General features: G+C 37.6%; 1 protein-coding gene across 1 annotated transcript in view; it reads right to left on the reverse strand.

Annotated features, from left to right (window-relative positions):
* Window positions 1–1,056: 1,056 nt before the first annotated feature.
* Window positions 1,057–27,329, reverse strand: part of FBXL20 (F-box and leucine rich repeat protein 20) — a 90,642-nt gene continuing 64,369 nt past the window's right edge. Inside the window, exons 3-15 of the mRNA XM_068977753.1 lie at window positions 25,843–25,897; window positions 22,886–22,960; window positions 21,621–21,715; window positions 21,092–21,160; window positions 13,578–13,673; window positions 11,946–12,072; window positions 10,551–10,625; window positions 8,039–8,169; window positions 6,327–6,387; window positions 5,375–5,419; window positions 3,736–3,792; window positions 2,527–2,739; window positions 1,057–1,164 (exon numbers count right to left, since the gene is read on the reverse strand). Of these exons, the coding sequence (XP_068833854.1) occupies window positions 1,057–1,164; window positions 2,527–2,739; window positions 3,736–3,792; window positions 5,375–5,419; window positions 6,327–6,387; window positions 8,039–8,169; window positions 10,551–10,625; window positions 11,946–12,072; window positions 13,578–13,673; window positions 21,092–21,160; window positions 21,621–21,715; window positions 22,886–22,960; window positions 25,843–25,897 (1,207 nt within the window). The remainder of the gene's footprint in view (window positions 1,165–2,526; window positions 2,740–3,735; window positions 3,793–5,374; window positions 5,420–6,326; window positions 6,388–8,038; window positions 8,170–10,550; window positions 10,626–11,945; window positions 12,073–13,577; window positions 13,674–21,091; window positions 21,161–21,620; window positions 21,716–22,885; window positions 22,961–25,842; window positions 25,898–27,329) is intronic.

Here is a 27,329-nt window from a genome sequence, read left to right on the forward strand (position 1 = left end):
TTAAGTTAGATGGAACGAAAAATGTGCAGGGGGGAATACTGGGTGTATCATGCATATTATCATTTATCACAAGATACAACAAAAACCAAAAGGCAAAGTTTGTTTTCATCAAAATAGTCTTAGCTCAACTTCTCATAATTTTTCTTGACTGGCAAAGATTCAGGCAGGGTCCCCTAATGGTAAAATTTAGAATTTAAAAAATATTTATTGATAATGTCTCTTTTAAAAATGCCTGGTAACCCCAACTAATCATCCAAAATGCAAACTGTAAACACAACAGCAGCAAAAGAGTAACAACTGAGTGTGAGTGAGCAGACTATGGACAGATGACAGACTGAGCAAGAGTGCAGGAGGGAGCAGCAGAGAATGAAAGACAGGTGCACAGTGTGCCTCAGAGGCTGACAATTTGAGTGAATAAGTCATCACATCTGGACCACAGTGATTTCAATGCAACCATTTAGCAAACCTCTGGGCCAAATACTAAAACACAGGAGGAGGAATGGACAAGCCTTCTTTGTGAGCATGCTCAGCATGTTGGCATGGGAACAAGGAAGCACAGCAGCTCTTTAGTCATCTCACAATGGATGGCTACCATTTATAGGATGCAAAGAAATTTTCCCTCTGGTCCCTGATACAACATGTATTGTTTTTCTATGCTTTCCTTGACCCTGGAGGACTGCAGTTGCTGTTCCAAAATTGCCAAAGAAACCCCTTAACAAAATAAAGAAACCACAGTAGCAGTAGCACTGGGTTTGCTGGAATGCCCGCTTCCATCTACCTTGGTTATGATTTTCTTCTGGGCACATCCAACAGGAATGGTTAAGTTTTACCAATCCACATGATAAAGCCAGCACGAACTCAGTCCCCTGGACACAGAGACAGACTGGGTCAGGGTGAGAGTGGGTATGCATATTTATGTGTGGCTCTGGGGATCTGGACGCCGCCCTCTCTTTGTAACCTTTGCCCGGAACACTGGGGTTGCTTCCAATGGAGATCCACGATAACTCTAGAAGTGTCATTAAATGCTCAGTTCACCAAGGCTGGCCACCTCCACTGTCATAGGATGATGCAGCATCTGCAGAAGCGCTGTCTGCTGCCCCCTACTGACGGGGGTGGAGTGACAGGTGCGAAGTAGGCGTGGACTTTAATATTGGGTAAATGGGTCTGCAACAAGACAGAAACGTTACTAAGAGGGAGGCCTTCAACAGAAACAGCAAGGTTGCTTTTCAGAAAAACCAGAGGGACTGAGTGGACATGAAGGCAGAACAGAGGCTGAGCACAAACAGCATGTCGAGACCTAGGTTCTACTTCATACCATCGCAGGTTATTCTCAAAGACCATATCAGCTCATATACCTTTTGGTCGCTGCTTCTATAATAATAAAACTGGGGACAAAAGTCATGCTAATCTCTTAACCTGTCCCAAAGGGATTCCTGGTCGGATTCCCATAGCTGGAAGAAATTATATAAACTTAAAAATTAACTTTTTCCAAGCCATCATTGACAATGTTTCCTCTGATATCTTTAAAAGCCCATTATCCTCTTTTAACTAACATGCTTCTAACATTTACTACATAAATGGTTTCTAAACTCCTACTATGTTCAAGGCATTGTGCTAGTTCTGTAAAGGGACAATGGTCAAGATAGAGATCCTGCTCTTAGGGAACTTAGGAGTTTAGACATGCACACAGATAGCTACAGCAGAAGAGTGCTAAGTGATTCTTGAGGATTCAGAGGTGGAATCCCTGGCTGGGGTGGAATCCAGCCAGGCAGGCCCAGGGACCATAGGCCACAGAAGCAGCTCTGGATGACCTGTGGCTTTCCTCTTTTGGTAAAGAAGAGATATGGATGCAAGGCCTTCCCACTGCAGTTACATCCTCCGTCCAGGTCTAAAGGGAGAGGTGGAACTGAGGTCAACTGGAACTTCAACTTAAATCTGCTGATCCTTTATGCACTCAGATACTATTAAGGCCAACACAGATATTTTTAAAGGTTGGTTGTTAAGGGCCAAATTCAGCAGAGTGCCTTTCCCAAAACCGGTGTGGAGCAGATGTTCCAATAAATGTCTGCTGAGCAGAACAATCCAACACCAAGATTCATCCAGTCTTTTATAACCTCTTTGCTGGCAACCTGTCTTTCAGTGATTTGGCTATACATGAGTCTGTTAAGAAGGATGGGGCAAAAAGAAAAGGTAAAAAACAGTGATCCAACCACCATTTGCTGTCTTAAAAAGAAAAAGATCCCCAGCACAAGAGTTTGATATGAAAGGCTATACAATTAAAAAATTTAAACCCCATTTAAGTAAATATTTTTTCATGATTTCTTTTCATCCTGCTAAACTTCCATCAGGAACAATAGGAAAGAACTATCTACCCTTAGGTTTGCCTGCCATCTTTTTTTCTCTTTGTTGAAAATCCAAGTAAATACAAATATCACAGGAATCTAAACCTTAGAAGAGGAAACGGAGGGGGAAAAAAGGAAAGAGTGCTGAGAAACTAGAGCCAGAGGGTGATGCTGCCATCTTTACCCTGAGTCTCTTGATTCCAGCCCGCGTGATTTGCTGGCAGTCATAGAGTTCTATCCGCTCGAGGCTGTGACAGCTCTTCAAGTGCTCCAGGGACGCATCTGTGATTAGGGGACAGTTGTCCAGTTCAATCACCTCCAGCTGGTCATGGGCGCAGGCCCCGTTCCCCAGGTGACGAATTCCATCGTCTGTGATCAGCTCACAGTGAGACAGACTCTGCAGGCAAATAGAGCAGGGAAGGACACTGAAATATTTAATGGCATTCTTTGAATCAGAGGCCTGGGTGTAATCAGGAAAAAGAGCTTTCTGGTTTGATTCCGAAATGTATCAAGCCATCACTAGAGCCATGTGGTGAAATGAAGAATGCCTATCAGAGTCGGTGGGGTTCTGCTTTTGATAATTAATGATCAACATTTCTCCGGGTGATTCTATATACATCTTGTGAATTCCTATAATGACTGTGAAATAGTTCATAAACAAAATAAGACATCTCCCACAGCCCTCTTGACATACAAATTATTAATTAATACTTTTCCTCTCTTACTGGGACAAGGCGGGGCTCAAGCTTTTCCTGTAAAAATTTTTTTGAAATTTGGACTCAATATTGAATACCTGATACAGGCCATGCCCAAATAATTTATTACCTGAAGATGATTCTTACAGCTGTAAGATGTGGTCACCTGTTAACTTTACAAGTTTTCCTTAAATCCCTGGTTCCTCCACGTGAAACCCAGAACCCTTGACTGAAACATGGTTTAATGTGCCACAGAACACCAAGAATGAGCCTAGACACAGAACAGACAACCTGAATTCCTTCTCACAGTGTTACTGGAAGCAGGAGCAGAGACACCCTCAACATGAAGCTTTGACTGGTTCTGTTTTGTAGGAACATTTAGTCCCAGGGAGAAGCAGACTGTATTTGGGGCCATCTCATCTCTTGGATCTCTGGAAACTTAGGCATCATTCAGGCTGGAGTGTAATTCACGCAGGAGGGAGAAAATCTCTTGTCAGTTTTCAGTCTCTAAGCATTGACAGAGAAAACATTTAACTTTTCCAGTTTCTATCCTTCTCCCTTTAGACAAGTCCTCCCGTGGTCTTCTGTAGGTTGACAATTTGGAGAAATATACTTTCCCAAGATGGTAACCAGACACCAATAGAGCTCAGTTTTGAGTAAATCCAATAAATATATAAAATTTCCAAAGTCAAACTCACCAATACTTGAAGTCGAGGACAGTGTATAGAAAGTTGGATTAATGTGCTATCTGTTATCTGAAAGAAACATGTAAGTTTATTTTAGGTGTAACTGCAAAAAACTCATGGGCCATACCACATTTGACTACACTTCCAGACTGATATCCTGATAATCATCAAACAACAGAATCTTAAAGTTGAAATCCCATCAGCTACCAGAACCTGTTTTTTGAGAATCTATCCAGGCTAGACTTCAATTCACCTAGTCATCTTTGAACAGGTCTGTTGAAAATTGTTTTTGAAATAAACGAAAACTTGTCCCCTCGTAACTTTTATCCACTGGACTTTGTTTGACCTCCTTAGAGCCATCACAGAAGTGAGTCAGACATTGTTCCATGAAAAAAGATTAATGTAGGAACATCCTCAAGTTTTCAGATATCTGACCCATATTTTTATAAGCAATGCCACAACCCAGGACTGGTAACTGGCGTGTCAGTTATTTTCCTCAAGGATGGCAGAAAGAAGCTGCTGGGTTAACTACAAACATTCAATAAGGAAAAACTCCTGAGAAACAACAGTCTTTCATAATTATCTTAGGATGAAAAGTAAATCAGCATTTCTTTTCACATAACTCCACAGGGGCTAAGAAATGGCAGGGGGTAGGGGATTATAGTGGGCAAGCATGTATGCATCACTCAGAAAGAGTGGACACTGGAAAGGACACACAGGCATGTGCAAGAGACATGTGTGAACATGTTTTAATAAGGATTAACAGGTACTAAGTAGTGTCCAGGTAACAAACAGTTACCTGGAGTATATATAGTTACTGAATATATAGCTGCTATAGTTATTGAAGTATCTTTTCTTCTTTATTTTTACCATTAAAAAATTTCACTGCTTTCTTTAAGTTTTTATTTTGGCTGTGCTGGGCCTCATTGCTGTGCACAGGCTTTCTCTAGTTTTGGTGAGCATGGGTTACTACAGTTGCGGTGCTCGGGATTCTCACTGTAATGGCCTCTCTTGCTGTGGAGCATGGGCTCTGGGGCACACAGGCTTCAGCAGTTATGGCGCATGGGCTTAGATGCCCTGTGGCATGTGGAACCTTCCTGGACCAGGGATCAAACCCATGTCCCCTGGATTGGCAGGCAGATTCATTACCACTGGATCATCAGGGAAGTCCTCTATCTTCTTTTCAGGAGTCCCCCTTTAAAATTTCTCCCTACCCAACTAACAAACTCGAAGGTAGTAAGTCTGCCTGCCTGAAGGACAGGGTTCCACACAGAGTTGGGTCTCTAGGATTAATGATATATGAGGTTCTGGGTCCAATTAAGCTAAAAAGGGACAGATATCTATCAGTGTTGTGGGGCTTTCATTATTTACTAGTATCATAACCCTGTAGATCTAAAGAAATATCTCAATATCTTTATGATCTGAATGCCTGATCCTTCTTTCTTTTTAATGGCAACCTTACTGATGACATGTAGTTTCCTAGCACAAATTGCATGAGCACCTGTGCCTGGTATGCCTGGAGGACACCTCAATTAATGGAGAGCCAGTAGGCTCTACAATATGTGAGGGTAGGGAATTGAATGTTTCGACATGCATGTATTATGTACATTTCTATTATACTGTATTTACAAGTAAAAATCCACAATCTTACCTGAACACACTCTTCCAGGTCCATCTTTTCAAGCTCATGGCAATTCTACAAAATACAAACAACCCAACATTATAGAAAAAACATTTAAAATATAGGAAAAAATTAAGGTCAGAAAACTAAGAAATAGTATTAAATATAACAATGAAATCTCAAGAGCTTCAGAACTGGTGTCATTTTAATACCATTTCCTACCTTACTCCATTACTTACACTTTTTAAAAAGGACTGTATCATAGTGAATTTCTCAATTATTCCACACTTAAAGTGTCTAATATCTTAGAAGTCCAAAGGAATAAATTTCCTGAATATTCACTGAGATAATATAGAGATCCTTTCAACCAAAAACAATTTAGTGAAAGTGATTTCTTTGGAGGCTTAGGAAGGGAATCTGTGTCCTAATCTAGTTATGCCAAGTACTGCCTGTTCCCTCCCCCATTAGTATTCCATTGACCTGCCCTGAAAGCAAATGCCCTTCCTCGTGGTATATTACACTGGTCAAATATGGTATACTTTTAAATACTATTATACAGTGACTTAAAAGCCCCTTCATGTATTAATATCTTGTGGAGAATACAGAAAATCTCTTAAAATCTCTCCATTTAGATTAGGTTTACATGTTTTTTTCAACATTCATTCACCAGTTGCATACCAAATAACCAAGTAAATTTCTTTCACAAAGCACGAGGAAATGCCTGCTCAGTTTAACCTAGCATCTTATGAAAAAGTGGAAAATCAAGTCTCTTGAAGGAGTGTCATGCTCTCCAACACATGTCTATCTTTCCAGAGCATTTGCCTGAAGCTTCAGCCCAAGAATGCTCAGGAACACCAACCACAGATATATTCTCCCACATCCCATACCTCAATTTTCTACCCCCTACATTTCCCTATGTTGCTTATTCTTCTGAAATTAAAAATCCTGAACAAAGCCTACAGAACCTGAAGAAAACACTTACCCTGGCCAGAGTGGTAAAGCCTACATCGGTTAATTGAGAACATCTTGCCACTTCTAATATTCTGTTAAAAAAACAAAGTGAAAGTCAACCCCTTGGTCCCTGAAAACTGGATCTATTAAAAGAGCAAGAATTTAAGAAAACAACCTCCTATTCCCTAAGATCTATGTAACACAGAATGACATTCACAGCTAAGCAAGTCTGTATACAGATCTTGCCATTCTCTTTCATGGAGTCATCAAAAAGTGATCCTGTAAATATATTTCAGGGTGACGCAATCAGAAGAATATAATAGAAGCTTGTAGTTAATGCCAAAATGCATGATAAATGCACTAAAAAGCCTTCGTGATAGCATACTGCTTACCCCCAGAGGGCAGCCTGCTCCTAGAAAACAAAGGGAATGGAGATAAATACTCTGTTTCAGTTAATCTTACTGCTAAAGTAAATTATTCTCTTTCCCTATTTCACATGTAGGTTCACTCAGATTTAAACAGCTTTTAAAAATACGATGAAGGGACTGGTTAATCACAGGCCTGTCCCAAATAAGAAATTCCATGTATATGAAAAAAATATCCTTAAGATTCCTGCCTCCTCCCACAGACTTCCAGGGAGGCCCAGCAGAGAAGGAAGCTGAGCTGGCAGTCACTCTCCTATTCAGGAACTGCTGAACACAACCCTAAACACCAACCACAGGCTTGGGGAATCAAAAGTAGTAGCTCTTTTCTGTGCAAAGTCTGGTGGTGTCTGTATGGCAGTACTGGAGAACACTGTATGTTTGCTTACAAATTACTAAAAAAGTTAAAAAAAACAAAAACAAAAACAAAACAACCAAAACAAAACCATATAAAGGCCCATGGCCAGGTCATTACAAAAAAGTTTTAAGAAAGTTTTTATTGGTTTACAATGATTGTTATAGGTAAGAAAAGTAGTTTTGTAGGTTTTGGAGCTAGACTGCCTGGGACTGAACACTTATTCCTGCCCTTACTAACTGTGAGACCTTGAACTGTTTACTCGACCTCTTTGTGCTTTGGTTTTCTCATCTATAATATAGAGGTAATAACAGTGCTTATATGGTATTATGATGATTAAATGAATTAATATTTGTAAGTCATTTATTTAAAACAATGGCTGATACATTTAATATGTAAGTACAACATAAGCTTTGTTTTAAAGACCAAAAATCAATATGGGCTTGATACCACATGTCTGCTAACACAGCATTCTTAGTAAATATTCAGCTAATCTTGTACTCAGGTAGAGAACAGGAGCCACAGAGAAATAAAGTTTGCTTTAAAACCATCAGTACAAAAGAGGAGTTTTTTTTTTTGCTTTAAATATTCCCCGCTATGTACCTGACATCATTACTACAACAGAATAGATAGGCCTCTATAAATTTTCTTCAGAAAGAAATTACATGAAAGCATTAAAAAATCCCTTTATTTATTTTCTCAAGTAATGAGATAAAATGTTGGTATTTTAGTACTAGTTATATTCTAGTATGGACAGCAAGAAGTAGAAAATGGGACTATTACTCCCAGGTTCAGGCCGATTATATGTAATCAAGTGAGGGAGGAAGCAAGTAGGTGGGCATCTGAAAACGTAGTAATGGCCTTGTAGAGTCTACCTTAGAAATTTCAAGTTTCCAAGGAATGAGCATGAGTGGAGGCCGCTGCTCCTTTTCTCTGATTTTTTTGAGATAAACAAGAAATGTTTACCTAAGCCGAGGGCAGTTCTGACCTAAAGCGTTCAGGATGGCATCTGTGATGTTGGAGCAGCCAGAGGCACAGAGGGACTGTAACTTATGGCACCCTCTGCATATAGTAATGAGACCTTCATCTGTGATTTGCTAAAAAAACAAGAGGGAAAAACCCATAGTTATCAGTAACTTAGCAGAAGATAAAGACAAAAAAAAGTTACCTCTGTGAAGTAAGTGCCCAAAAGAAATAAAAGCGGATTTGATATTAATCACGTAGCAGACCTAAAAGAAAATGAACACTTTCTTTCTTCCTTCCAGTTCCTTTTGATTTACTTTTCAAGAGAATCTGTGCTCATTGCTGGTGCAAAGGGAAGAAGCTATAATGGGGTTCTTTTAACCTAATGGGAGTAACAGGACTGGGAACAGCATGGGGTGCATCTTGGTGTAGGTTCAATTAAATGATTTTAAAACCTAGAAAACAGATAAGAACAGCAGTATTTTAACAGTATAAACACATTTACAAGTTCAAAATTGATACTAAGTTACTTTAACAACCTGTGGATGATGCTACTACAGTCTAACATCAACCATAGATCCATTTATTTCTAAATTTGTTTTATAATATAAAGACTATCCTAATTTAATGGAGAGAAACAGATGTATCCAACTCAAATTTTGTATGTTTCAAATTATTATTTTAATTTTAAAATGAAAAAGAACACAGAAGATGTTACATTAAAAAAAAAGATGTCATGTATACACATCTTGTGTTGGATATGATCAATATTTTAATTTATCCTTATCTTGATAGATTCACTAATTTTGCTAAGCCTCAGAATAAAGCTTTCCTGTCATTTCTGTTTAATCAAGCAGTATTCTTCGGTTGTAAGGACAACTGAAAAAAAACAAACAAAAAACCCTCACACTTTAATTATTCACTGCTTAAATCAGTATGCTCTCAGTATTGTAGAACATACAACTGAAAAATGGATGCAAAGACAGATACAAGATTTGTCATAAGAATGAGTTGATAAGGCATATATACACAGGAGAGTATTGTGAGGGCTGCGCTGCCTTTTTTTCCTTCATGTTTTAAAGTCTATAAGGGATTACTGAGGAAAAAAGATGAAGAAAAGTCATATTACCAATACTCATGATTTTTAAAAAGAGTAAAATCTACTAAACTTTTATGTTTTCATATTAGTTAAGAAAAAGAGACTGCATTAAGTATATACTTTGGTCACTTCAACAGTTTCGGGCAGAAACTTCAAGAAGTCTTATGAATGCTGAGAATCATTTCATCACATTGCACAGGAATGACGGATGGAATGACTCATGCCCTGAGATCTGGGTGAAGGTAAACAGTAAAATAAACACATGACAGAGCTGGTTCTTTATGCCAGAAGGGTAGAAGAAATGAAACTAAAACGGTAAATGGTAGGAATGGTGTGTATGTATTTATATGTATGTGACATAAACATATAATATCTGTGCATGTGTACGTAAGTAAAATCTGAAGATGTGTAAGTTTTTTCCCATCACTGTAACATGACAGTTTCATGTTTACAAAAGTTGTGTAAGATCTTTCTTTCAGGCCAAATACTTTAGTTTCATAAATGAAAGTAGGCAAATTTCTGGTAGTTAGCAACTATGGGAATCAAAATATCATCTCCTTAACTCAGTCTCTAGGAGCATCTTAAACAGATTATTTTTAGCACCATCCCTGCCGTCTACAGGGTCGCACAGAGTCGGACACGACTGAAGTGACTTAGCAGCAGTAGCAGCTTAAGGGCTGGAAGGACAGGATGCTTAAACTGCACAAAACATGGCCCTGTATGTGTCACCCTAAAATGACCACTGTGCTCTTAAGTCTCAAGTGACCAAAGAATAAACAGAAAGTATAATAACCAGAAGGTTTAGCAAAAAGAAGGAAAACCCTCACTAACTTTTTTCACTGCAATGAGAGGCTCTTACTCCAAAGTAACACACATATGTAATTTTTAAGGCAAGAGAGCAAAGTTAAAGGTGTACTGTCACTGCTCTAGGATCCCGAATGGTTTCAGTTAATTCTATGAGCAAAAGCCAGGGGGTTTGTGATAGACACAAAAAAGTTGATAGAGAATAATTTAAAGGGTATACTTTGCTTGTCATCTACTTATATCAGTGGTCCCCAATAGTTATGACTCACTGATAGATCTTAAATTGATGTGACTGCAATTAATTTACCAAAAATATTTTAAAGGCCAAAGTTTATGAATAATTTACTTCTAAAAGGTAAGTTTTCCTAAGTAGAAGAGAAAGGGGTGAGGTTATACTTGAGCTTACTTGGAATTCTGTATAAGCTACTCTCTATCTCATCTATGTCAAAGGCCCTAGGAGTGAGCACTGCTGAGCATGTAAAAAAGCATGATGTTTACTTGAATCCTCAGGGATGAAGTGGACAAACTGCTGGTCATTATGACTGAAACTCTTATAATAACATTACTGAAATGCATTACTAGCACAAAAGAGTGGTTGGAAGGACTGCTTACTAAGCAAGTCTGCAAGTTCAAAGTCACCAGTTCAGGACAGTGTGCACCTATGTACTTGAGAGCTTCATCTTCTAGCTAGAAAAATTAAAAAGAGAGAGAAAAAACTATTACTGATATTGTTTAGTATTTTAAAACTTTAAAATCTTAAAGGTTTAAGAGTGTACATACACACACAGAGTGTACACATTCATCAATACATTTTAAATGTAGCTAACCAAGTTTCAAATGACCATATGAAAGTGCAATTCATATGATCAGTACAGTTATTAGTCTTTGTCATCAGTTTGGGCCACATTAAATTCATATCACCAAATCAAGGGAAAGATAAACACTGCCTAGTGTTCATGGATATTTCTTCTGATAAATTAAATATGCTTCATGGCTTTCTCCTGAAGGATTTTGAAACTAAAGTAACTTTCACATTTCTATACTTCATGTCAAGTTCCTTAACAAACTTTTGGGAGCAGGAGCTGAGAAAGGAATCTGCAGTTTATCTGCTGCTGGAAGATCACTGCTATGAGTACAGTGCTGAGACCAGATAGTAAGTAACTTGATAATAATGATGCATCCCAATCAATATTTTTCAGGGTTCCATAAATAACCAGACTTTCAAGCTGTTGTTTTAAGGCAGTCATACTTTCGAAGCTCTGTTTCAAACAATGGGAAATCCTTATGAGGACATTTAAAAAAAACAGAACCCAAGGCCTGGTTTTAGCAAACATTAATATAAAAAAGGGGGAATAAGAGCATAGCCCTACTTTGTCAGTCACTTCTAAACCCACTCTTGATCATTTCCTTTCACATGCTGTTACCATGTCAATTCCTTTTCTCCCCCCTCTAAAACACTGAGATATTAAAAATTTTAATGACAAAATATGTTGGATTTGTGATGTGACTGGCAGGAAATAAGCATCAACACTATAAAATGTAGGTTGCTATCAACTTTGCACATCCAGCTCAAAGTCTCAGGCAGTGACAACCTAGCATGTTTTCTTTTCAGATTAAATTACATGAAACCCTTCTTGCCAACAGCACCTGTTCTATATGATTTTGTCTCCTCATCTTTGCCTCTCCTCAAAAATTTTATCTTTGGTCAGGTGTTAATTCTTCTCCTCTTTGGGAGGCCGGGGTGGGGGTGTGGGAAGGCCATGCTGCATGTCATGCATGATCTTAGTTCCTCCACCAGTGACTGAACCCATGCCCCCCGCAGCGGAAGTGTGGCGTCCAAGGAATTCCCTCCTCTACTTTTTCACTCTAGGGAAAATAATTTTTGGTAAGCATGGGTTCTTGGTCAGTAACACACAACTAGGTATCTCTCTAGCCAACATCCTGGGCTGCCCTCCAAGCTCATGGTGCCTCTATCAATCTAAAGTTAAGACAGGGAGTTATTATTACCTGTGTGCAGCCTTTTAAGAATAAGGCTTTAAGACCTCCACAGCCTCTCACTAGAGCTTGGATACCATCCTTGGTTACTTGGTCACACCAGGAAATGTTTAATTGCTCCAACAGTGGACATCCCTCACTTAGGAATAAAACAAAATGAAACAAACATATGACTAAATCCAACTCCAAAGGCACCAATGTCTCATTTTATTGGTTATTCCATAACAACAAAAGGTGCATTTATCAATGCCTGCAGTGTTCACGTGGGAGACACCACCAGGAGGACTAGCTCAAATCTACCTTAACAAGCTCAAGCACAATGTTGTTTTCCAGATATTCAAAATATATTCTTTCTGCACTTATCACAACTGTAACAGTCTCAGACAGGAAATGGAAATTAAGTGATTCATTCATTCAAGTTAACAGAGTAATTAAGGAGGAATCAGATTCAATCTCAAATTTTTCTATCAAACAATTCAAGCACTTTTCAAAGCATTAGTAATGAGGATATGGAAAATTTTCTTTTAAAAATTACAAAGGATCTGCAAAATTTTCTTTTCTGGGACATATCTAGGGTATATTTTACACAGGCTGATTTTGGATATATGATATTAGACCTCTGCCTTCTATCAAATACTATTTCATTTTTTGATTTCACATTTAAACTATAGAAGAATCCCAAGCTCTAGGGCATTCTTTGGAAAACACTGCTTTGTTTTATAAAATAAAGCCAGGGATCTTGGTTGAAGTTCATTCTTCAGCATTAATAGTGTGACTTCAGGCAGTCACCTCAGGAAGTCTGCCAGAGCCTCGCTCAGACCAAGATTAGCAATAGTCCTTCTATCTTCTCCTCAAACTGAAGCATTCATTTTTACCCTGACACTTATTCCTCTGTAATACAACATACTTAAGTGTCTTTTTTCTTCTTCTAGACTCTGAGAAACTTAAGGGTAGAAACCGTATCTTATTCAGTTACCTCCCATGGTTGAATCACAATAACTGGCATTCAGAAGTGTTTTAGATTTTATCTGAAAAGTGTCTACCTCACAAGATTTTCAAATAAATGAGCTCATTTACATCAAGTGCTATAAACTATGAACACTGTTATACTACCTTATTTACTATACCAACCAGCCTTAGGTACATGTGTTCTTAAGTATAGCAGGAGCCACATTTTCATATTACTTACACTCTACTTAACTAAATTTAATTTCTTCTTTTAATAGTTTAATTCTTATTATTCATAGATGTAACTAATGCATAGGACCATAATCATTTATAAAAGGCTGATAAAAAAATAAAAGTACAAGGAGAATGGGCACTTCACCCTCCTTTTAAGACATATCTTTTTATAATGTAGTTTTAAAAATTACAATCACATTAAAACAATTAAAACCTACTGAGTGCTTACTACATACAGAATCCTGTGCTAAGCACTTCATTAATGTACAAACTACTATTCTGTTCAGAAATCCTAGTTACTGCTAGTCATTTCACCTGAATTTGTCCTATAATGTGGGCAAATGGTAAAACAAAGGGTCAATTTTGAACCACAGTACATATCTATAGAACAAGTTTCCTTCAATTCCAACTTAAATAAGTATTTGTTCTGATTATTGGACATTCTTGTTACAAGAAATTTACCTCAGAGCTTTTAGAGACATGTTTGTTATTGACGTACAGGAAGCCAAGTCAAGGTGCCTGAGTTTGGAACAGAACTTGCTAAGGCTAGTACATGTACTGAAAAAGGAGAAAATAATAAATATGAACACAGTCTACTAAGCATATTATACACAATTTTCAATAAACAAATAAGAACACATACTTAGAATTTCATACATGATTCTCATGTGTTACAAAAACTATAAAATTTCCACACACCAAATATTAATAAAAAGTAGTTATAAATCCAGGGACCTTTCACGTTAAGAGGTAGGTTCTCAAAGGAAAAAAAAAGTTGTGCTGTGTGTAAGAATCTGCACGGGGCAGGGGGGTGTGGGCGGGGGGGAGGGGGGAGATCGTTCTTGATTCACATTTGGAAACATTAATAGCTATTGATAGTAACTACATTTGTGCTGGTAAGAGATTTACAGGCATTTTGTAAATTCACAACACCAGAAAGCTAGCTAGAACATGCTAGCAAGTTGTGATACATGAAAACCAAAAGCTGTCTCTGCTCTTTCACTTAAATCTCTTTCTGTTCATGGTAACACTGTGCGTGGCATTAACAACCAGATTTTTGCAAGGTATACTGAGGACAGACCAGTGTTAGGCTGAAAGAAACTAAGTTATGTAATATTACTGCATGCTTTCCTTCATGAATTTGTTAAAAGCTCTTTTCTCACAGTGGTCAAGTTCCTCGTTTAAATTTTTTTTCAGGTATGGAAAATCTCAAATATACTCTCAAGACTAAATAACAGAGAACACACATATACCACCATTAAACTCTGACATTTATCAATATTCTACTATTGCTATTTCATCTATTTCCTTCCTTTTTTTTCTTGTTCCAATTTTTTAGAGGAAATCCCAGACATATTATTTCACCTGTAAATATTTCAGGACATATTTCTAACATATAAGGATTTTAATTCCTTAATGTCTGACACCCAGTCTGTGTTCAACTTTTCCCAAATGTATCATAAATGCCTTTGTCAAACCTCCTCTTGTGGTTTCCTTCTGCAGTTTAGTAATGAACACCCTTTCTTGAACATAGCCAATCATCTCTTTCCTTGGTGAAATGTCTATCTAAGTGCTTAGGGCTTTTCTTTTCTTTCAGTTGATTTTTTTGGGGGGGCCACACTGTGTGGCATGCGGGATCTTCATTCCCGGACCAAAGATCAAACCTGTGCCCCATGCAATGGATGCGCAGAGTCTTGACCACTGGACCACCAGGGAAGTCTCAGGCCTATTTTTAACTGGATTGCCTTGTTGTTATTGACTATAAGAACTTTCTCTGTATCAGTTCAGTTCAGTTCAGTCGCTCAGTGGTGTCCAACTCTTCATGATCCCATGGATGCAGCATGCCAGGCCTCCCTATCCATCACCAACTCCCAGAATTTACTCAAACTCATGTCCATTGAGGGAGTGATGCCATCCAACCATCTCATCTCTGTCGTCCCCTTCTCCTCCTGCCCTCAATCTTTCCCAGCATCAGGATCTTTTCCAATGTGTCACTTCTTCACATCAGGTGGCCAAAGTATTGGAGTTTCAGCTTCAGCATCAGTCCTTCCAATGAACATTCAGGACTGATCTCCTTTAGGATGGACTGGTTTCACCTTCTTGCAGTCCAAGTGACTCTCAAGAGTCTTCTCCAACACCACAGTTCAAAAGCATCAATTCTTTGGTGCTCAGCTTTCTTTACAGTCCAACTCTCACATCCATACATGACTACCGGAAAAACCATAGCCCTGACTAGACCGACCTTTGTTAGCAAAGTAATGTCTCTGCTTTTTAATTTGCTATCTAGTTTGGTCATAACTTTTCTCCCAAGGAGTAAGCATCTTTTAATTTCATGGCTGCAATCACCATCTGCAGTGATTTTGGATCCCCAAAAATAAAGTCTGACACTGTTTCCCCAACTATTTCCCATGAAGCGATGGGACCAGATTAAATAAGCAGGGGGACAATATACAGCCTTGACATACTCCTTTCCCGATTTGGAACCAGTTTGCTGTTTCACGTCCAGTTCAAACTGTTGCTTCCTGACCTGCATACAGGTTTCTCAAGAGGCAGGTCAGGTGGTCTGGTATTCCCATCCCTTTCAGAATTTTCCAGTTTGTGGTGACCCACACAGTCAAAGGCTTTGGCACAGTCAATAAAGCAGAAATAGATGTTTTTCTGGAACTCTCTTGCTTTTTCCATGATCCAGCGGATGTTGGCAATTTGATCTCTGGTTCCTCTGCCTTTTCTAAATCCAGCTTCAGCATCTGGAAGTTTATGGTTCATGTACTGTTGAAACCTGGCTTGGAGAATTTTGAGCATTACTTTACCAGTGTGTGAGATGAGTGCAATTGTGCGGTAGTTTGAGCATTCTTTGGCATTGCCTCTCTTTGGGACTGGAATGAAAACGGACCTTTTCCAGTCCTGTGGCCACTGCTGAGTTTTCCAAATTTGCTGGCATATTGAGTGCAGCACTTTCACAGCATCATCTTTCGGGATTTGAAATAACTCAACTGGAATCCCATCACTTCCACTAGCTTTGTTCGTAGTAATGCTTTCTAAGGCCCATTTGACTTCACATTCCAGGATGTCTGGCTCTAGGTGAGTGATCATACCATCGTGATTATCTGAGAAGTGAAGATCTTTCTTGTACAGTTCTTCTGTGTATTCCTGCCACCTCTTCTTAATATCTTCTGCTTCTGCTTTCTCTATATATTCTTGATATATAATTTAATGGTTTTCAGTGTAGAAATCTGGTATTTCTAATTCTCAGTTTTTCATGTAAGCTTTTGATCTTATTAAGGAAACTCCTTTCTATTCTTTGTTGCTTTTTTTTTTTTGGCTGTGCCACTCAACTTGCAGGATTTTAGTTCCCCAATGAGGGATTGAACAGTGAAAGCACTGAGTCTTAACCATTTGAACCACCAGGAGATTCCCCGCTGAAAAGTTTTATCATAAATGAGTGTTAAGAGTTTGTTATGTGCTTTTACTGCATCTAATGAAGCATTAGTTAGTTCTACTATTGCATAGCAAATTACCTTAAAACTGAGCAGCTTAAAATAATAATTATTTATTATCTCAGTTTTCATGAGTCAGGAATACATGCACAGGCAGCACAGCAGGGTGACTTGGACTCAGGATCTCTCACAAGGCTACCATCAAGGTATACTAGCCACAGCTGGAATCATCTCAAAGGTAGCTAGATATTGATTCCCCTCCAAGCTCATTTAGGTTAAGTGGAGGTTGGCAGACTTAAGATGACCCAATTCCAAGCTTCCCCATTTGGTTTTTGATAGAATTCAAGCTCTTGCTGGCTGCTGGCCAGAGACCTGTTTCTTGCCACATGGGCCTCTCCACAGAACTACTCACAAGAGGGCAGAATGCTTCCCCAGCTGGAGAAGAAAGTAGAGCAAGATAGAAGACACAGTCTTTCTGGAACCTAGTCTCCAAAGTGATACCCAATCTCTTTTGCAGTATTCTATTGTTAGAAAATGAGACACTATGTCCAGTGTACACTCAAGGGGAAAAGATTACACAAAAGTGCAAACAAGAAGAGGCAGTGATTATCTGGGGGCCAGTTTAGAAGCTGCCCATCACAATGAAAATGGTCATGTGGTTTTTGTCCTTTATTCATTCCAGAGGACAGTAAATCTCAGCAGCTGCTTATTTTTGTATGCCCAGGAAGTCAAGAATGGTTTTGGCATTTTTAAATGGTTGAAAGAAAGTCAAAAGAAGATACTACTTTGTGACATGTGACATTAAATGAAATTAAAGTCTCAGCAACATGCGATAAAGTTTCACTGGAGCAGGGCCATGTTCATTTGTTAACATACTATCTGTGGCCACTTTGTAAAACACTGGCAGGGTTGACACTGACAGAGACTACATGGCCAACAGAGCCTAAAATATTTCCTTATCAGCCCTATACAGAAAAGTTTGTTGTTCTCTGCTTTATTCTAATTATTATGAAAAATTACATTAATTGATTTTCAGATGTTAAACCCCACGTATTTCTGGGATAAATCCCACTTAGATAATATCCAACCCTTTTATATGTTGCTAGATTCAGTTTGCTAATTTTTTTTTTTTCAGTTTGCTAATATTTTATTAAGTATTTCTCCACCTCTGTGTCTGAGGAATATAGTAGACTTCCTTTTATTGTGATGTTTTTGCTTGGCTTTGGTATCAGAAAAATACTGGCTGCATAGGACAACTTATGAATTATTTCCTCTTTTACTTTATGAGTGAGTTTGAATATTAGTGTTCTTCCTTCTTTTGATGGACTCACCAGTGAAGTCATATGGGCCTGTGCAGTTTTTTTGTGGGGGACAATTTTAAATTATTGTATTTACTTCTGTAGATTTATTCAGAGAGTTAATCTGTACCTTCCCAGGAACTGGTCCATCTCACCTAGGTTGTCTGATTAATTTATGATATTACCTGACAAACATTTCATCTTGTCTGCTTTTAACAATTTGAGTCTACCCTCTTATTTTCTTGGCCTAGGTTTGTCAATTAAAAAAACTTTTTTCAATGATTATTAATTGTGTTACTGTTTTTGTTTCTTGTTTCACTGATATCCATTCTAATATTTATTTTTCCTTCTGCTTGCTTTGGGCTTTGCTCTTCTTTTTGCTAACTTTAAAAAAAAAATTATGTATTTATTTTTGGGTGTGATGGGTCTTCGTTGCTGCACGTGGGCTTTCTTTACTTGGGGCAAGCAGGGGCTACTCTTCGCTGTGGTGTGTCGGCTTCTCACTGCTGTGGTGTCCCTTGTGGAGTATGGGCTCTAGGGTGAGCAGGCTTCAGTAGTTGCAGCACACGGGCTTAGTTGGTCTGCGGTAGGTGGAATCTTCACAGACCAGGGATCAAACCCTCATCCCCTGCATTGGCAGGCAGATTCTTAACCAGTGGATCACCAGGGAAGTCCTTTTCTAATTGCTCAATGTTGAAGGCTGTTACTGATAAGAGCTTTCTCTCTTTCCTCTTTTGTGACACAGGATTGCAGAGCTGTATTACTATCTTGGCCACATCACATAAATGTTGGTAGCTTTTCATTCAGTTCAAAATTACATAGAAGCATGATGCTGAATTTCCAAAGATTCTATTGAGAATCTCTAGTTTAATTTTCTAGTTCTGGTCAAAGAATATATTTTGAATGATTTTAATTCTTAAATTAAGACTTATTTAGTAGCCCAATCTATGCTCTATCCTAGAGAATGTTCCAAGTATGTTTGTAAAGAATGTTTATTCTGTAATCATTGGGTGGAGTGTTCTATCTGCACAGTATGCATTTTTCTATCTGTTTACTTTCAACCTATTTGTGTATTTCAATCTAAAGCTTGTCTCTTATAGACAGCACAAGCTGGGTCTTGTTTTTTAACCCATACTGACAATCTGTCTTTTGGGTGAAGTGTTCAGTCTGTCCACATTTAATAAAAATTATTTTTTAATCAGTTTTTTTTTTGGGGGGGGGTGGGGGAGGGCGCAGCGATATGCTGCATGGCATGTAGAATCTCAGCTCCCTGACCAGGGATCCAATCAGCAACCCCTGCATTGAAAGCATGGAGTCTTAGTCACTGGACCACCAAGGAAATCCTAGTAAAATTATTGGTATGGTTGCATTTTCTATCCCATTCTTTTTCTGTTTGTTTCATGCTTTCCTTAAGTTTGTTTTTCTGTCTCTCCTTTACTGTTTTCTTATATCAGCTGTACCCTTTGTGCTATTATTTTTGTATGTTCTAACGTATTTTATATATTACTATAAATATCATAGATCTATCAATACTGCTGCTGTTCAGCTGCTCAGTCATGTTCAACTCTTTGTGACCCCATGAACTGCAGCATGTCAGGCTTCTCTGTCATTCACCATCTCCCAGAGCTCGCTCAAACTCATGTCCATTGAGTCAGTGATGCCATCCACCATCTCATCCTCTGTCGTCCCCTTCTCCTCCTTCCTTCAATCTTTCCCAGCATCAGGGTCTTTTCTAATGAGTCAGCTCTTCACATCAGGTGGCCAAAGTACTGGAGCTACAACTTCAGCATCAGTCCTTCCAATGAACATTCAGGATTGATTTTCTTTAGGATTGACAGGTTTGATCTCCTTGCAGTCCAAGGGACTCTCAAGAGTCTTCTCCAACACCACAGTTCAAAAGCATCAATTCTTTGGCGCTCAGCCTTCTTTATGGCTGCCTTATTTAAGTTCTGGCAATTCTTCTTCAGTTCAGTTTCCCAGCAATTGTTCTTTCCGTTTTAGATATTCTTTGCCCAGCTTTGTGGGGTCTCAATATGTGCATATATAGTTTACTGTTCAGCCAAAATTATAAAGATTTATTTGAGTAGCTTTATTTGAGTAGCTTCCCTCTTTCCAGACACCTATTTATTCATCCTGGTCTCCCAGAACTTTGATCTCTTTCTCTTCAAACCAGACAGAACTTTGCACCCTGCTTGCATTCCTTCTCCTATACCATTATCTCAAAAGTGCCACCAAGCAGAAGGCCACGACAATCGTAAGGCTCACCTCATTTGTTTCTCAGTTCTGCTCTGCATGTTGTCCGACATTTCAGACTGCTTGCTTTCTATGTTTTGTACAGTTTTAGAGCCGTTTATAGCAGGAGGGCAGTGACTGTTGTTACCAGAAACAGAGGTCTCCACCCTTGATTTTTGAAGTCTGTATCTTTTTTCTTTTAAACTATATTTAATATACTGCTAAAGTCATTAGAACATGCAAAATTCTGAACATTAACTGTAGTTATTTGATGGTTTTAAGATATTTAGATTTATGAATTTAATGTGCTTATGTTAAAAGCTTTTGTTTTCCAGAAATGCTTATTTTAGTAATGCATATTGGGACTTCTCTGGTGGAGCAGTAGATAAGAATCCGCCTGCCAATGCGGGGGACACGAGTTCCATCCCTGGCCTCAGAAGATTCCACATGTTGCAGAGCTACTAAACTCTTGTGCCACAACTAGCGAGCCTTCACTCCAGAGCCCTCAAGCCTGCGTGCTGCAACTACTGAAGCCCGTGCCTAGAGCCTATGCTCTGCAATCAGAGGCCACCACAATGAGAAATCCCCACACTGTAACAAAGAGTATCCCCCACTTGCCACAACTAGAGAAAGGCTGCTCAAAAGCAACGAAGACTCAGTGCAAAGAAAGAAATGCGTATTTACACTGTTTAGGAATTTTTCACAAAAAGATAAAATGAATAAGATAAAAGAGTGGGGATATAGAGAAAACAGAACTAGCAATATTACTAAATAATATCAAGTAACTTAAGTTTTATTTTAAATTTCGAGGCAGAATTTGAGCCAAATTCCAAAATAAGCTTCTTGTTCCATTTCTAACTTCTAAAGTCTCTTTCTCTTTCTTGAAACATCTTTTCTCTATAAAACCAAAATGAAATTTACTAAATATATTTAGCAGCCTGCATTAAAAGCTAGTACAGGCAGGACACAATGGGCTATGACTTACCCTTCTAAAATATAAAATACTTACGCATCTGTAGTCTTTGTACACCCATTGAGATTCAGTACTTCAATGTTCCTACAGTTTTGTGCAAAGGTTCTTTACAGGAAAGAAACAGTAAAGAGTCTGAGGCAAAATGTGCACAATTCTCAGCATTAAAAAAATAATAGAAGATACAAAATGGCAAAACTGGATATCAGTATAAAAGTCATTATTAAGTTCAACCATAAATTTTTAAATATCAATCTTTTTGTCAACCAAAGTTAAAATTATCCAAGCTTGAATTAAACAAACAAACTTTACTCAAGGCTCCAAATGAACCATTTATAATATGGGGAAACTGGTTTTTTGGGGGAAGCACATGTTCTTGTTTTATTCCCCAAACCACACACCCCACTACTGGATATTTGTAATGATAAGCAATGAATGTGTATTTGGGTTCAGAACAGCTTAAGAATATGAAAACTATCCCAGCCTTTTCTGGGTGAGACGCTGCTGTGTCTCGTGTTGTTCTTTACTTCAGTCAGTAAGATCAGTTAATCGGTAGTTATGTTTTTACCTTAAAGCATTGTCTCCTACTCCAAGACACCCACGAAGACTTAACTTTCGTAAAAAGCCCCCACACCTTTTTGAAATATTCTCCACTACCCGGCCCTGTAAAAAAGAGAAGATAGATATACAAAAAGATAAGCCACCACATCGGTTTTGAAAAGAACACATTCTCATTTTTAAAATGCTTCTAAATCATTTAAAAAACCTAATTAAATCAAATGAGCTTTCTTGGTCTATTTAAACATGCCTAAACTCTATATTGTTATTTATTTTGTTCATCTTTAAGATACTTTATATTTGAGGAAACGGTGCTCTGTAGTTCTCTTATGTCACTGTATTACTGTTTTGGTACATTTACTATAGTACTCTAAATATAGCAGGGCCTCAATGAACACTTAACAAAAGCTTGCTGAATGATTTTGTGGGTTATGTTGCTTTAAACATTTATATCCATGAAGATAAAGAGAATTGGGAAAAACAAAAATCCACCATGTTGATGATACTTTCTGAAGATAATGCAAAGTTCATGTGAGGTTTCTTAAACTTCTTACATGAATCCTCAAGACAACTAAGCTCCATTAGTACTTTAAAAACAAAAACAAAAACCCAACCCAGTTGAAAAAAAATCTAAACCTAAATCTTACTTAATCCTTGTAACACAGTGAGGAAGCTATGATTTGCACTCTCCAGATGAGAGAACCAAGGACCACAGAGTTAAAATTCAGGTTAAAATAATATAAGCTTAAGCCATTCTCCATCTGAGAAAACAGGTAAATACTAAAGGATGAAATATGAGGGAGAAATGAGAAGGGAAAAAAAAATTTCTCCACAGCATAATTAATCCAATACATTTTTCTGGAGAATGAAAGAAAAACTATCTGCAGGCTCTCCTAGAACCCAAAATGCTCATCAAGAAGAATTTATGCAAATATTATGCCTCAGTAAGTTCTTAACTCCACTTATTTTTCCATAAACAGATATAAAAAGACTTCCTAAAAAGAGCAAACACAGGTCCATATTTCCACAACAAAAATAGAAACAAAAAACTTGGTAATAAATAATTTACTATTATTTCAGTAAAATAATTTTGCTTATTCTCAAAAGCTGATCAAGTTCTTGGGGAACACTGCAGGCTCTCATGAAATTCAGATGCACTGAAATTAATAGTTTCTCTCTCCAGGGAAAGGAGATTTATATAGCTGAGGCTAATTTGTTCCATGCTGTAATTACTTTCTAACAAGAGAAATGGGGCCACACACCACATAATTATACCTCAATATCCCTCTGGAAATCAAACAGGTCAATTCGCTGCCAGTTACTGCCATCCAAAGCTAGAACATTCCAGGCCTATTTTGAAGAAAAAGACACAAAATGAGCAGAAGCTGAAATGAAGGGAAAAAGCCAGCAAAGTTCAAGTTCAAAAATCAACCTACTAATGATTGAAACTGTCCAAAAAAAGGTCTCAGCACCCCCATCATTAAATCCCAAAAGGTGAGTCTCATTTCTGATTCATGTTTTATTCTCTAAGTAGATTATCTCATAAATGAGTGGGTACAGAAATTAGCAGCTGTGAAAGATCTTACATTAGGGGGCTGGGGAAAGGACAGGTTGTAATAAGTACCATAGTCAGAGACTGTTTTCTAACTGGAATTTCTAATTTCAAAATGAGACGATCCAACTGGTGAAAAAGCCTGTTGCTCTAGGAACAAGGTGAGGAAGAAACCAAAAAAAGAAGATGGACTCTGAATGTACTGTGTTCAATACATATATCATGTTCAATAAAAATATGCTAATCCATAGCATCACTTGTTTGGATCTGAAACTGTGACCTGGGATTTACAAAAGACACTATCATTTCTCTATATACGTGACAGAGACTTTAATGCTTTCCTCATTACCAATTAGCTCACTCAGGCATGTTTTCCAATTAGTCATCTTTCCTTTCAACTTGATTCAATGGTAATACATTTCTTTAATTAGCTAAAGAGAGGCAAGAAAGCTTTTCAACTTTTCAGGATAAGGTGAAAAATGACTCCACAGAGTTAACTTGCTGTGGATCATTCTGCATTGTATTTTAATCAGAAAGCCTTTAAAAGTTTTCCTTATTAAATTTAAAGTGTATGCAAAGTGTTAATCCTGTTAAGTCATAAACTGAGAATATCATCTCCTTTTATAACAATTCAAAACATAGATTCGATACTGAAATTGTAAAAAGGAAACTGCAGGTACACTTTTAAGTCCCAGGTAACTGTCATACAACCAACAAGACATATGCCAGGGGTACAGGAGAAAACAAAGTTATTATTCTAGAAATCTTTAAGGTTCTCTTAGGATTTCAACGTCTCATTTTGTGGCTTCATATTTTTCTATTTTTTTTCTTCCTCCTTTTTTAAGACATTTTATTTATCTTTTATCAGCTGTGCCGGGTCTTCGTTGCTGTGTGGGCTTTTCCCTGGTTGCTGCAAGTGGGGGCCACTTTTAAGTTGCAGTGTGCGGGCTTCTCACTGTGGTGGCTTCTCTTGGTGCTGAGTACAGGCTCTAGGGCATACAGGATGCAGTAGTTGTGCTTCCCGGGCTCTAGAGCACAGCTCAACAGTTGTGGCACACAGGCTTAGTTGTTCTGTGGCATGTGGGATCCTCCTGGATCAGGGATCAAACCCATGTCTCCTGCACTGGCAGGAGGATTCTTTATCATTGTTCCACGAGGGATGCCCCCAATGGGTTCTTAAATGGCTCCATGGGAGACAAGAAATAAAACTTGTAAAGATCATGCGTTCGCTAGATTCACAGGCTAAATATACCTCTGGTTTGGCTTGATATTTCTCATTTCCTCACACTACTTTTTCCAGCAAGCAGGAAACATGCTAAACTGAGACTAAAATTAGGAATGACAGGTTTCTCTCCAGAGTTTTTTTTTTTTTAAAGCACATTAACGAAATACTTCAAGTGTGGAGAGTAACAGGCTAACTACTGATGAACCAACTGTACAGATTTAACAAAGACTGGCACTGTGCTTCCTTTTAAGTTAAAACACGTTAAGAAGGAAGAAGAACCTGAACATGAAAACAACAATTAAAACTCACTCAAATCAACACTCTTGAATTGAGACTCTGCTACTGAACAGGTTTAGACACCAGTCTGGGCATTTTGTTTCTCAGTGATGACCTCAGCTTCAAATGTAGACAGAAAAGAAATCCCAACTCATTTGTACCAGCTATGACTAAGGCAACGACTCAGACACCAGGAACAGAAATGTCATGAATAGAAATCATCAAAATATGACTGCCTGTTTCCTAAATAGCTGATACAGTTTCAGTATGGCTTTTAGGATGTAGAAATTATATTAAAGTTAGCAAGATAACATGAATTTTCTATGCTGTTTTGTGCCTTTTTTTTTTTCCCCTGAGGAAATTGGTGTTGGAAACTTGAAGGAAAATCTGTCTTTACAAAGATAAATACTCTGATATAACCAACCATATTACATACTCAGCACCTACAACGATACCTGGCACACAGTAGGTTCTCAATAAATATGTTAATCAAAAAGCCATTGTCCATTTTATAGAAAGGTGGTAATTATATGTATTCACTCATTTGATTAATTATTATATATCTATATTACAAAAGAGACTAGGAATGGTTCATAACGTAATTTTCCCACAACAGAGATTCTATTCTTAATATTAGAGGCAACAATAAGATTATGATATTTCACTGTTTTGTCACAGTAATGTCAATTGTCAAGTTTGTAAATAAGAATGATGCAGAAACTGACTTTGAGAAAGGAATTTGGTTTGTGCTATAATTTCTTAAAAATTAAATTCTAGTTATAACCTTTTGAGAAAAAAATACCAGGAGATATCAAAAGGTTTCCATGTATATACATAAAATGAAGTAGGAAAACATAATGAAACACTGTATTATTACAGTTCTTAGTAAAGTCTAATCTTTTTAATTTGCATGTTTAATATGCTTTTTCCTTGAAGATGCTTCCTCTGTACATATTATAGGAATAGTCAAGAGTTTCAAAAAACTAAAGTTAGAAACAATATACATAGTAGAATTCCACTGCAGAATTAACATGAGTTTAGATATGCCATGGGTGCAAAAACATCCTTGGAAATATAACACACAACTACCATCTGAAGTAAATGGTTCGTCTGCTACAGAAGCTGATTATCATTAATGTCAGGAAGGAATGCTCTTCTAATCATGTCAGCCACTCTTACCCTGGAGACCTGAGCACAGCGACACAAGGTAACAACATCCAGAAAAGAAAATATCCTAAAAAGAGATGGAGAAAAACTTTACTATACATTTTATGACAAAGGAGTTTCTCTTGATTTTTGCCTATAAATAATTGGCTATGTTAACACATGCAGAAAAAGACAGAAATCCTTTTAATAATCACACAAAAAGCTGAAGCAATTTATACTACCCATATAAAACATAGGGGAAAAAGTCACCTTTTAGCTGATAATGTTATGTTTAAGTACAAGTTCAGTCATTCACATCGCAGGATGATAAAATATTTCTAATACATTTTTTAAAGTAAAAAGACAACTTCCACACTATGATTATCAAAAGAAAGAGGCTAGGGGAGGGTTATCTTTATAAAGAATTTTACAGTTATGAAGGGAAAAAAATAAAATATTGGCAACACCTAAAAATTAACAACTATAAAATGTTAAATCTCTATGTATTTAATTCCAATTTGGGAAATTGTAAAACTCAGTAACACATCAATGTCAGGAAACACCAGCTAAATTTTTTCAGTCTTAGACAGTTTAGTATTATTGTAGAGACTCTCTTAGAGAGTTTATGTTATTGAAGCATTATTATTTGAAATAATTAACTTGCCTAAAGAACGATAACTCTCTATACCATAAGCCACCCATAAAAACAGGTCAGAGCATCCTGGGAATAAAGTGAATGGGTCACTTGAGCTTCAAGGTCTCTTTACTCATGAATACCTTTAAAGGTCATTTTGATCTGAATAACAAGCGAAGCTCTTCTGCAGGTGGCAAAAGGTACAATATAGCATGTACTTTAAAGACGATATTCCTTGAAATAGCTGGAGATACTGGAGTGTTACAAAATGGAAGTCAAGAAGCATCAATCTGGAGATGAAGGCTACATTTTCTATTCCAAGTTACTGTAACAGAACAAACTATTTGGTGATTAGAGGCTGTCAATCACAGTTTAGAACTTGGAATAGACTGAGTTAATAATTATATCAGACAGAAAGTTATGTATATTTTGTAAATAAAGTTTTTTAAAACTATTTTTTAATTTGGGTAATATACATAACATGAAACTTACCAGTTAGCCACTTTTAAATGTACAGTTCAACGGTATGAAGTATATTCACACTGCTGCATAACCACCACCCCACTAGCCATCTCAAGAACTTTCTCATTTTCCCAAACTGAAACTCTGTACACAGTGAACAAGGATGCCTCATTTCCCTTTCCCCCAGCTCCTGGCAACCACCACTCTACTTTGTTTCTCTATGAATTTAACTACACACACTTCTATATGAGTGGAATCATACAGTATTTGCCTTTTTGTTACAGGCTTCTTATTTCATGTCTTCAAGGTTCATCCATGCTGTTCCATATATCTGAACTGCCTTACTTTTTAAAAGCTGAGTAATATTCCAATGTATACATATACCATATTTTCTACATCTGTCCATAGATGGAAAGTGTGAATG

This window comes from Capricornis sumatraensis, chromosome 8 (assembly GCF_032405125.1).
Source record: "Capricornis sumatraensis isolate serow.1 chromosome 8, serow.2, whole genome shotgun sequence".
Taxonomy (NCBI): domain Eukaryota; kingdom Metazoa; phylum Chordata; class Mammalia; order Artiodactyla; family Bovidae; genus Capricornis; species Capricornis sumatraensis.